This window comes from Sebastes umbrosus, chromosome 4 (assembly GCF_015220745.1).
Source record: "Sebastes umbrosus isolate fSebUmb1 chromosome 4, fSebUmb1.pri, whole genome shotgun sequence".
NCBI lineage: Eukaryota > Metazoa > Chordata > Actinopteri > Perciformes > Sebastidae > Sebastes > Sebastes umbrosus.
In genome coordinates this window covers 10,283,289-10,295,972 of record NC_051272.1, presented here as the reverse complement: position 1 = coordinate 10,295,972, position 12,684 = coordinate 10,283,289, and the positions used below count along the sequence as shown (strand labels likewise).

The following is a 12,684-nucleotide window of genomic DNA, read 5'->3' as shown; positions in this document are numbered from 1 at the left end:
ATCTGTTTCACTTTCTTTCTTTCACACACCTGCATTAAGACAACTTGCATCAACATCCACTTTACAATAAGTAATGTTTTCCTCTCTATATATTGATATATTGACATATGAATTAACTTTTGCTCCTGTTTGCACCTTTTGGTGCTGTTTACATTTTGGTTTGGTTAATTACTTTTTAATCGGGTAGCGATTCACAATAAAAGTATAGGTACAGTGCTTGTGTGGGTAAAAATCAGTATAAAGTACTCAGTACCAGTGAGAACCAGTTCAATTCAAGCACTGGGGAAACTGGGAATATCCCCTAAAATTGATGCCAGCATTGGGACTGCTGTACTGGGAAGAAACATACCATCAACAAACAAGTCAGTTCTTAGTCCTTAGTGGAGCAAAAAATATAAAGTTTGTCCTGAGAGTGGCGCCAGAGGAAAGGCCACCCTAAAGTACCTGGGTATTTGGCTCAACAGTTTACTCTCCTTCTAAATGCGAATCAACACGCTACTCTCCAGAGTCAGAGCAAGAATTGGTTTCCTATATCGCAATAAAGCATCTTTAACCCGCTCTGCAAAGCACACCCTGGTTAAGATGTGACAATTCTCCCAATACTGGATTATGGCGACTTAATGTACCGATTTGCCTCCAAAAAGACGTCATCTACCATACTGACATTCACTTTGTCACCGGTGCTCCACTGGTATCAGTTCATTTATAAAACTATCATTGCCAAAACCCCTCTATATCTCCGCTCACTACTCAATATCTCCAACAGTAACCACAACTTACGTTCTAGCAAATTCATTAGTATGGTCATTCCTTAAATCCACAACTCCTTTGGTCGTCGCTCATTCCAGTTTGCTGCTCCTGACTGGAATGAGTTGCAAAAGATGCTAAAACTCCACACCCTCATTTAGTTACTGTCCTTCAATAACACATTACAAGCGATAGTTTCTGATCACTGGACCACTGTTTTATGTTTTAATGTTTTAATTTTGTCTAATGTTTTATTGCACTAGTCGTATTTATGTTCTATGTTCTAATGTCTCGTATCGCCTTTCCTCCTGTCGCTGGCTCTTAGCCAGGTCGTCATTGTAAATGGGAATTCATTCTCAATTGACTTATCTGGTTAAGTAAAAGTAAATAAAAATAAAATATAGTCCAGTTTTGTTATTGTTACCGAATTTGAAGAAATTAGCTCAAGGCGTTTCTGAGATATCACAAGAATGGGACGGACATAAGTGCACAGGGACCTTTGACCACCAAAATCTAATCAGTTCATCCTTGAGTCCAGGTGGACGTTTGTGCCAAATTTGAAGAAATTCTCGCCAAGCGTTCCTGAGATATCACGTTCACAAGAATGGACCGGAAGTACGTATGTACGTGCAGACAAACATAATGCATAATGATGATTTATTCCCTTTATGTTGTCAAGTCCTCTCGTGGTATTTTACTTCACTTTTATCACTTATAAACTGTTATATAAATAACTATTATGAACACTATATTTCAAAACAAAGTAGGTATTTTATAGTTCATACAGCTCAGTATGATTCATTCAAGCTCAGTTCACATGAGTTCACTCTTCAGTCAAGGTTATCTTTTCTCAACTCAACTCATGTTGTGTCGATTATATTCAGCCCAGCTCAGTTCAGCTGCCATCACTGTAACTGGCCTCAACAGGAGTTATATTTTCCATTAATGTCTGATTATTTTGTTCCAAACTAACTGCCTCTCCATCTCTCCAGCCGACCATGGAGATCATTAAACCCATCCAGAGCATCTACAACATGTCTAACAGGATGAAGAAAAATAATGAGCAATGCCCCCACGTTTTGCAGAGACTGAAAGCCCTGGAGAAACTGGCACTCTACATCTTACAGAAAGAGCCAGACCAACTCTCTGATGATGTGAAAGAAGCTTTGGGGAAACTCAACAAGGTTCTGTTATCAGCTGCTGAGCTGATCGAGAAATTCACCGAAGCATTCAAGTTGACTCAGATGGTGAAATCCGGCGACTATAAATTAGAGTTTGAAAACCTGAACAAAAGTCTCACTGATGCCTTTGTGACTCTCGCTAGGTCTCTGCATGTCCACCAGGGGAAGAAGCTGGATAAGCAGGAGATAAGGCTCACTGAGCAGGAGAACATGCTCGCTGAGCAGGAGAACATGCTCGCTGAGCAGGAGAACATGCTCGCTGAACAGGAGAATATGTTGCATGAGCAGAAGAAGAAGCTAGCCGAGCAGGAGAGGAAGCTGGCTGAACAGGAAGACAAGCTGCAAAGAGTGGAATCTAAATTAGAGAATGGAAGTCGAGGATATTACTGTATTCTGCAATAAAGAAGAGCAGAGTCCTCATGGGAGGAGCGGTTGTTGAGTTTTTACAATGACAAGGTTATTTAAATTTAGCATCAAGTTCAGTAGTAGACACTCATTAAGCTTAGATTATAGACAGACACCTCCATGTCATGTTTCAGACCCCAATAATCAACTATTAATTCCATTATATAATATTTAGGGCTGTCAAAGTTAGGGCTGTCAAAGTTAACGCAATCAATCTTTTGGAGGATATAGCGGGGTCAGTTTTAAGGTTGTTTAAGTTTGGTCTCATATGAAACTAAAAAACCTAACGAATCCATACCAACCATGTCATACTAGCTTGTGAAGGAGGCTAAATAACGCTCCAAAATTATATTAAAGGAATACGAGGAAAAACTGTCATGGCCATTTTCGAAGGGGTCTCTTGACCTCTGACCTCAAGATATGTGAATGTAAATGGGTTCTATGGGTACCCACGAGTCTCCCCTTTACAGACATGCCCACTTTATGATAATCACATGCAGTTTGGGGCAAGTCATAGTCAAGTCAGCACACTGACACACTGACAGCTGTTGTTGCCTGTTGGGCTGCAGTTTGCCATGTTATGATTTGAGCATATTTTTTATGCTAAATGCAGTACCTGTGAGGGTTTCTGGACAATATTTGTCATTGTTTTGTGTTGTTAATTGATTTCCAATAATAAATATATACATACATTTACATAAAGCAGCATATTTGTCCACTCCCATGTTGATAAGAGTATTAAATACTTGACAAATCTCCCTTTAAGGTACATTTTGAACAGATAAAAAAAGTGTGATTAATCTCGATTAAATATTTGAATCGATTGACCAATTATATTGAAAACATTTCCTACAGGATTTGTTGGAAAACGAGTGGTTCTGGGAGCAAACTGGTGGAGTAGACAGGGTTAAACATATGCACATTGTGGGAGTAGAAATCAGGTTCATGGAAGACACAATTGTACAATACGTGGAACTAATGAAGACCACACAGTGGATCACTTTCAGAGCTGCATGAGTTAGACTTAGTCACAGTAACTTGTGACTGGTGTGAATACAAGCACCAAACTCCATTTTGCAGGTTGGTTTAACTCCTCACATTCTTGATCTTTTTCTCAAATGAACTGATATATGCTTAATTTCACCACGTGGCACCACATCAAATTAGAAAAAAAAGCTGTGACAGTGACTCTCTGGTCTTGGGTAATGCAGAGTGTAATCTAAAAGTCCATAATCAATAACGGCTGTGTTGTTCAGTCTAATGACCACAAGGTGGTGCTATGAGTCTGAAGAAGTATGGGTCTTGTCCTGCACTAAGTGATCTGTAAAAGACCAAAAGAGAATATGACAATAATTAGTTGTTACAGATCATTAAAAATAAGGAAAATTATAATTATACATTAAAGACAGTTAATGTATGATGTGAAGTAGATGTTGAAATTGAATATTTTATCACAGATGTGTTCCGGAGGTCAAAAATCAGTCTCCACAGTCAAGTATTGAAGTTACTGGTTTCTCCTTTAATAAAGAAAAAGTTATTTGTAACATGTTTTAACAAGAAGATATTGTTCTCTATGCATACACTTCATGAGTCATCACCTTTCATCATCTTTTTAAAATGACAATATTAATTTGCATTTTGTATACACACCACCATTGAAACCGAGTGTCACTAGTATTTTCATTACAAAAAAATAATAAAGTGCTTCACATAGAAATAATAATAAAAAAAACAATAGTTAATACATTGTATATGAACAGAGTTGACTTATTTGTCTCGTAAATTCCACACTTAAGTAACGCCACTTCTGTAGTTATTCAAACCCAAACATTGACTTATTTGTCATGTTACTTCAGTACTTAAGAAACGTCACTTCTTTAGTTATTTTAACCCAAACCTAAACCTAACCAAGTAGTTTTGTTGCCTATAACTAACAAATTGACACGTTGCTGGACAATTGCGGAACGGATGAAAAATGAGGAATAACTATTTATAGGATATATACCAACCGTTCGCATGGAAAAAGGTCTTTCTCTCTCCCATCCCTCTTTGCCCTCACATATCACTGAAAATATTTCACTTTTTACAGCGTGTTTCTCTTGTTTTAGGAGTAAAAAACATTGTTTGTTAAAACAGATGTACAGTATTTGGTGTTTGGGCCATCATGTTCGTGGTAGAATTGGAGACAATGGTGGTGGTGGAGAAAGGGCTGGGGGACATGGAGCTAGACATTGTCATGGAGGGCGTCATGTAGTAGAAAGATGTGGGAGATGTGGGGTTGGACATTGTCATGGTGGGCATGTTGTAGTAGAAAGATGTTGGAGTTGTTGGGCTATACATTGTCACGGTGGACATGTTGTTTTGGAAAGGAAAAGGGGTTGTGGGGCTAGACATTGTCACGGTGGGCATGTTGTTTTGGAAAGGATTAGGGGTTGTGGGGCTAGACATTGTCTCTGTGGGCGTGGTGCTAGGTTCGAACATTGGGGCTGATGGTCTAGTATGAGGCCGTCTCCTTTCTGTTACAGCCTCATACACTCTGTGCAGCATGTCCCCCTGCTCAATGACTAGAGCCGATTGCAGTACCTGGAGGTTATCAGTGAGATTTTTGTACACTCTCCAGAACTTCTCTTCATTGCTGCTGGACTTACAGAAGCCCTTCAAAGCATTAGTTTTGGAAAATTTCTCCATTAGCTCCATGGCAGATTCCAGAGTTCTGCAGAGATCCCTCAGGGCGTTCTCCACAGTGGCAGATATTTGGCGCGACCCTCTTTTCTTGATGGTAAGAACTTGTTCCTCCAGTGCTTTCACTCTCTGGGCAACTTGTTGGCAGCGCTCCTTGTTGGCCTTTGCATTCATGGCCATCTTGATGAGTGTTGCACATAGGTTCAAGGCCATATCCACTAGGAACATGTATGGTTCTATGCGTTCCATGTTCAGCTGTAGAGACAGAGTGAAATGGAGTGATGCCCCTGGGAAGTGAACTAAACTGAGCTGAACTCAACTGAAGCAAACAAAACCGCATCATCTTAAACAGCCAGATACAGCTAGCTTGTTTCCCTTCATTATTCAGCCTGACATTAATAATCAACACGGAAGCTGCAGTAGTGGTTGCTCAGAGCAATTAACTTCAACCTGCAAAACCTGATTTCTTTTAGCTGCTTAGTTTTAGTTTGTGTCCAGCTGATGAATATAAGTCCAATATTCTCTCTCTTTTAGCTCTGTTTTTGGTCTCCACCAACTCCTGAGGGAAATATCTGTCTCTTTAGCTGATAAATGCTCCACTATGTTCACCAGCTCGTCTCTATCTAACTAAGAAGTAACTGAGATGTTTTAATTAAGTAAAAGTAGCAATACCACATCATAAAAATACTCCATTGTAAGTAAAAGTCATGCATTCAACATTTTTACTTGTGTAAAAGTACAGATATGATATCGTGTTGACCATCACAAAAATTGTAAATTCGTGTCTATGTGCACAAATTACATAATACGTTGAATTTCATAACTATTTCATGAACTGCTGTGCCATTGGGCTGGTATTTCCCACCTGAATGTAGTGGAATAGAAGTATGAAGTAGCATAAGATCTATAAAGTCAACTACTTGTACTTGTACTTAAGTATAGTAGTTGAGTAAATTCATGAAGTGGATTCAAACACATTCAGTCTGAACTGATCTCGGTCATTTCCCAGAATTGATTCACTGTCAGTTCTGGGAAATGACAGAGAGTGGGCGGAGTTGAGCAAATGCAAATGTTACTTACCTCCGTTGAACTTTAGTTCGCTGACTTTAAAAACTGTCTATGAAGAGCTTAAAGAAAAGAGAAAACAGTTTTCACCTTTGGTCACATTTTTCTCACCACTGTATTAACACAACATGGCTTAACATCCACTAACATCATGCCTGTAACACCTGTCTCAAACACATTTCCTGTTGGTGCAGTATGAATCTACCATTACATAATATGTGCATAGCTTTCTGTTAAACAGTCCATGACATGTATCATAGCTGTCCACTGAAAACCACATACATTATCTCCAAATTTGGGCATTTTTAAAAGTTTTAGATAAACAAGGATTTAAGGAAGGTGCCCATATGAACGTCTAAACAAGTGTTGCCTGCTGTACTCATTCCTCCTGTTCATAGTGGCCATCAAAAGATCCATTAAAATAAGTTAATATGAGGCTTCAGCAGTCGGAGTTAGATAAATCTTCCAAAGTTACAGTCTTTTTAGTACCAAATTCTCTCTTTGTATTTCTGTCACTTCACCACAGTTCAATAAGGAAACACATTGAGTTGAATTTGGTACTAAAATACTGTACCTTTGGGGAAATAATTTGTGCATAGAATGAAGATGTGGATTTTGCCCCCCCATCACTTACATTGACATCGCGTTAGAAATGATTTTTTAATGGCAACGAGAGAAATAATTAAAGCAAGCAAAACCAGTTTAAATGTTCATATTACCACCTGACTATTGTTTTAAGACAGACTTTAAATTCTATTATTCCGTAAGCAAAATAAACAATTTAAAAACCATGAAAACCATGAAAAAATTGACACTTTGGAGATTTTCACAGGAAAGCAGTGATAATGTAAGATATCATGAAGGAGCAGAGTTTTAAAAGGTTGTTTACCTGTTGACAAGCGGCCTGCAAGTGTGCAAGTTGGAGAAAATGAAAGTACATTGAAGTTTAGCACTTGTTGTTCTTGGGTGTTGTCCTGAAACGTTCTCGGCATCCATGATGCCGTACCAACACAGCACCACAGAAACAAACAACGACTATTTATTTGTTAAACCTGCTCATCCTCTAAGAGTTGAAGCCCACTGCTACAAATCCCGTGTGGAAATGACATTTTGGGGAATAGACTTATTAGCTTTCTGGCAGAGAATAAGCGGAGAAGATCGATACCACACAGTAAATATGAAGCCAGTTAGCTTAGCTTGGCATAAAGACCGGAAACAGAGGGAAACCATTGGTGGAAGAAGTATTCAGACAAGGGCTGCACAATTAATCAATTTTATCAAAATCGCAATATGGGCGACTGACATTTTCAAATCACAGCATGAAGAGGAAATCACAATATTTGTTAAAGGCGAAATGCTATTTTAAATTAAATATTGTGGTGCTGCAGAGATGTCCTGGCCTTCACATCATATTCTACAGGCTTAAGAAAACATCTTTGTTTGTACAGATCACTGCAAAAATCACACTATAATCAATTTTAACATGTTTTTCAATGGAAATGAGAATTATTATGTAAAATTCTCTCTAATGTTGCAAATCATATTGCAATTGCAATATCAGTCAAAATAATCGCAATTAGATATTTTTTCAAAATCCTGCAGGCCTAGAGCCTTTACAAGTAAAAGTACCGATACAACAATGTAAATATTACAAGTAAAAGTCTTACATTTAAAATTCTACCTAAGTAAAAGAACAAAAGAATCATAAACAAAATGCACTTAACGTATCAAAATTAAAAGTACTGTCTCTGCAGTAGAATGGCCCTTAATTGGCACATTATTAAATATTACATGATAGATTGTAAATACTGAAGCATTTTTTATCTGTCCAAAATGTATCTTAGAGGGAGATTTGTCAAGTATTTAATACTCTTGTCAACATGGGAGTGGGCAAATATGCTGCTTTATGTAAATGTATGTATATATTTATTATTGGAAATCATAAACAACACAAAACAATGTAGAATATTGTCCAGAAACCCTCACAGGTACTGCATTTAGCATAAAAAAAATATGCTCAAATCATAACATGGCAAACTGCAGCCCAACAGGCAACAATAGCTGTCAGTGTGTCAGTGTGCTGACTTTACTATGACTTGCCCCAAACTGCATGTGATTATCATAAAGTGGGCATGTCTGTAAAGGGGAGACTCGTGGGTACCTATAGAACCCATTTTCATTCACATATCTGGAGGTCAGAAGTCAAGGGACCCCTTCGAAAATGGCCAAGCCAGTTTTTCCTCGCCAAAATTTAGCGTAAGTTTGCAGCGTAATTTAAACTCCTTCACAACAAGCTAGTATGACATGGTTGGTACCAATGGATTCCTTAGGTTTTGTAGTTCTCTAGCTTTAAAACTGAGTCCACTACAACCTAAAAATCGCAAGTTGGGTTAAAGAAATTAGTGGCGTAAAACAAATTTGCGTTAACATGTTATTATCACGTTAACTTTGACAGCCCCAATATATAAGGAGAAGAATGAGAAGAAGAAGAAGAAGAATATTTTGTTGGGGGGTTCTTGTCTCCAGGGGGCTACACCACTAGATGTCTTTCTCCGGCCCATCCCTCTTTGTCCCCACACATCGCTGAAATATTTTAACAATACACTTTTTAAAGCGTGTTTCCTTTGTTTAGGGGAAAAAAGAGTTGTTGTTGACCACATACGTTCTTACAACAGATGTATTTGGTGGTAGAAAAGTCATTGGGGCAAAAGATCTGGTGAGAGGCATGGAGGCCATGGTGCACGGTGCTTGCACCGGGGCCATGAGGCGTAAGACAGGCCTGGGGGCTATGGTGGAGGAGATAACAATGGGGGGCACTGTAGCAAGGGCAGGCCTGGAGACAATGGTGGTGGAGAAAGGCATGGGGGCCATGGGTCTAAGTAGAGGCATGGGGGACATGATGTAGGGGACGGGTATTGGAGTTGTGGGGATAGACATTGGCATAGGGGGCATGTTGTTTTGGAAAGGATTAGGGGTTGTGGGGCTAGACATTGTCACGGTGGGCATGTTGTTTTGGAAAGGATAAGGGGTTGTGGGGCTATACATTGTCTCTGGGGGCATGTTGTTTTGGAAAGGATTAGGGGTTGTGGGGCTATACATTGTCTCTGGGGGCATGTTGTTTTGGAAAGGATTAGGGGTTGTGGGGCTAGACATTGTCTCTGGGGGCGTGGTGCTCGGTTGAAACATTGGGGCTGATGGTCTAGTATGAGGCCGTCTCCTTTCTGTTACAGTCTCATACACTTTGTGCAGCGTGTCCCCCTGCTCAATGACTAGAGCCAATTGCAGCACCTGGAGGTTATCAGTGAGACTTTTGTCTACTCTCCAGAACTTCTCTTCATTGCTGCTGGACTTCCAGAAGCCCTTCAAAGCATTAGTTTTGGAAAATTTCGCCATTAGCTCCATGGCAGATTCCAGAGTTCTGCAGAGATCCCCCAGGGCGTTCTCCACAGTGGCAGATATTTGGCGCGACCCTCCTTTCTTGATGGTAAGAACTTGTTCCTCCAGTGCTTTCACTCTCTGGGCAACTTGTTGGCAGCGCTCCTTGTTGGCCTTTGCATTCATGGCCATCTTGATGAGTGTTGCACATAGGTTCAAGGCCATATCCACTACGAACATGTATGGTTCTATGCGTTCCATGTTCAGCTGTAGAGACAGAGTGAAATGGAGTGATGCCCCTGGGAAGTGAACTAAACTGAGCTGAACTCAACTGAAGCAAACAAAACCGCATCATCTTAAACAGCCAGATACAGCTAGCTTGTTTCCCTTCATTATTCAGCCTTACATTATTAGTCAACACAGAAGCTGCAGTAGTGGTTGCTCAGAGCAATTAACTTCAACCTGCAAAACCTGATTTCTTTTAGCTGCTTAGTTTTAGTTTGTGTCCAGCTGATGAATATAAGTCCAATATTCTCTCTCTTTTAGCTCTGTTTTTGGTCTCCACCAACTCCTGAGGGAAATATCTGTCTCTTTAGCTGATAAATGCTCCACTATGTTCACCAGCTCGTCTCTATCTAACTAAGAAGTAACTGAGATGTTTTAATTAAGTAAAAGTAGCAATACCACATCATAAAAATACTCCATTGTAAGTAAAAGTCATGCATTCAACATTTTTACTTGTGTAAAAGTACAGATATGATATCGTGTTGACCATCACAAAAATTGTAAATTCGTGTCTATGTGCACAAATTACATAATACGTTGAATTTCATAACTATTTCACGAACTGCTGTGCCATTGGGCTGGTATTTCCCACCTGAATGTAGTGGAATAGAAGTATGAAGTAGCATAAGATCTATAAAGTCAACTACTTGTACTTGTACTTAAGTATAGTAGTTGAGTAAATTCATGAAGTGGATTCAAACACATTCAGTCTGAACTGATCTCGGTCATTTCCCAGAATTGATTCACTGTCAGTTCTGGGAAATGACAGAGAGTGGACGGAGTTGAGCAAATGCAAATGTTACTTACCTCCGTTGAACTTTAGTTCGCTGACTTTAAAAACTGTCTATGAAGAGCTTAAAGAAAAGAGAAAACAGTTTTCACCTTTGGTCACATTTTTCTCACCACTGTATTAACACAACATGGCTTAACATCCACTAACATCATGCCTGTAACACCTGTCTCAAACACATTTCCTGTTGGTGCAGTATGAATCTACCATTACATAATATGTGCATAGCTTTCTGTTAAACAGTCCATGACATGTATCATAGCTGTCCACTGAAAACCACATACATTATCTCCAAATTTGGGCATTTTTAAAAGTTTTAGATAAACAAGGATTTAAGGAAGGTGCCCATATGAACGTCTAAACAAGTGTTGCCTGCTGTACTCATTCCTCCTGTTCATAGTGGCCATCAAAAGATCCATTAAAATAAGTTAATATGAGGCTTCAGCAGTCGGAGTTAGATAAATCTTCCAAAGTTACAGTCTTTTTAGTACCAAATTCTCTCTTTGTATTTCTGTCACTTCACCACAGTTCAATAAGGAAACACATTGAGTTGAATTTGGTACTAAAATACTGTACCTTTGGGGAAATAATTTGTGCATAGAATGAAGATGTGGATTTTGCCCCCCCATCACTTACATTGACATCGCGTTAGAAATTATTTTTTAATGGCAACGAGAGAAATAATTAAAGCAAGCAAAACCAGTTTAAATGTTCATATTACCACCTGACTATTGTTTTAAGACAGACTTTAAATTCTATTATTCCGTAAGCAAAATAAACAATTTAAAAACCATGAAAACCATGAAAAAATTGACACTTTGGAGATTTTCACAGGAAAGCAGTGATAATGTAAGATATCATGAAGGAGCAGAGTTTTAAAAGGTTGTTTACCTGTTGACGAGCCGCCTGCAAGTGTGCAAGTTGGAGAAAATGAAAGTACATTGAAGTTTAGCACTTGTTGTTCTTGGGTGTTGTCCTGAAACATTCTTGGCATCTATGACGCCGTGCGAACACAGTACCACAGAAACAAAAGTATTTATTTGTTAAACCTGCTCATCCTGTTACAGGCTCTAAGAGTTGAAGCCCACTGCTACCAATCCCATGTGGAAACAACATTTTGGGGAATAGACTTATTAGCTTTCTGGCGGAGAATAAGCGGAGAAGATCGATACCACACAGTAAATATGAAGCCAGTTAGCTCAGCTTAGCATAAAGACCAGAAACAGAGGGAAACCATTGGTGGAAGAAGTATTCAGACAAGGGCTGCACAATTAATCAATTTTATCGAAATCGCAATATGGGCGACTGACATTTTCAAATCACAGCATGAAGAGGAAATCACAATATTTGTTAAAGGCGAAATGCTATTTTAAATTAAATATTGTGGTGCTGCAGAGATGTCCTGGCCTTCACATCATATTCTACAGGCTTAAGAAAACATCTTTGTTTGTACAGATCACTGCAAAAATCACACTATAATCAATTTTAACATGTTTTTCAATGGAAATGAGAATTATTATGTAAAATTCTCTCTAATGTTGCAAATCATATTGCATTTGCAATATCAGTCAAAATAATCGCAATTAGATATTTTTTCAAAATCCTGCAGGCCTAGAGCCTTTACAAGTAAAAGTACCGATACAACAATGTAAATATTACAAGTAAAAGTCTTACATTTAAAATTCTACCTAAGTAAAAGAACAAAAGTATCATAAACAAAATGCACTTAACGTATCAAAATTAAAAGTACTGTCTCTGCAGTAGAATGGCCCTTAATTGGCACATTATTAAATATTACATGATAGATTGTAAATACTGAAGCATTTTTTATCTGTCCAAAATGTACCTTAAAGGGAGATTTGTCAAGTATTTAATACTCTTGTCAACATGGGAGTGGGCAAATATGCTGCTTTATGTAAATGTATGTATATATTTATTATTGGAAATCATAAACAACACAAAACAATGTAGAATATTGTCCAGAAACCCTCACAGGTACTGCATTTAGCATAAAAAAAATATGCTCAAATCATAACATGGCAAACTGCAGCCCAACAGGCAACAACAGCTGTCAGTGTGTCAGTGTGCCTTGACTATGACTTGCCCCAAACTGCATGTGATTATCATAAAGTGGGCATGTCTGTAAAGGGGAGA

At 38.6% G+C, this 12,684-nt stretch overlaps 2 protein-coding genes across 3 annotated transcripts; both read right to left on the bottom strand.

The window, feature by feature from the left end:
* Positions 1-3,831: 3,831 nt before the first annotated feature.
* LOC119486352 (probable serine/threonine-protein kinase irlD) lies at positions 3,832-7,345 on the bottom strand. The gene is made up of 3 exons (XM_037766417.1): positions 6,970-7,345; positions 6,096-6,142; positions 3,832-5,270 (listed from the first exon to the last, which is right to left on the bottom strand). The coding sequence occupies exon 3, from the start codon at positions 5,262-5,264 to the stop codon at positions 4,461-4,463; it is 804 nt and encodes a 267-aa protein (XP_037622345.1). The 5' UTR covers positions 5,265-5,270; positions 6,096-6,142; positions 6,970-7,345; the 3' UTR covers positions 3,832-4,460.
* Positions 7,346-8,460: 1,115 nt separating this feature from the next.
* On the bottom strand, positions 8,461-11,581 carry LOC119486347 (mucin-2-like). 2 transcript variants are annotated; one of them, XM_037766400.1, is made up of 4 exons: positions 11,422-11,581; positions 10,548-10,594; positions 9,178-9,722; positions 8,461-9,123 (listed from the first exon to the last, which is right to left on the bottom strand). In XM_037766400.1, exons 3-4 carry the CDS (start codon positions 9,714-9,716, stop codon positions 8,709-8,711), a joined length of 954 nt encoding a protein of 317 aa, XP_037622328.1. In that variant the 5' UTR covers positions 9,717-9,722; positions 10,548-10,594; positions 11,422-11,581; the 3' UTR covers positions 8,461-8,708. The 2 variants fall into 2 exon arrangements, with proteins under 2 accessions (XP_037622328.1, XP_037622327.1); XM_037766399.1 differs by having other exon boundaries at positions 8,461-9,722.
* Positions 11,582-12,684: the final 1,103 nt, after the last annotated feature.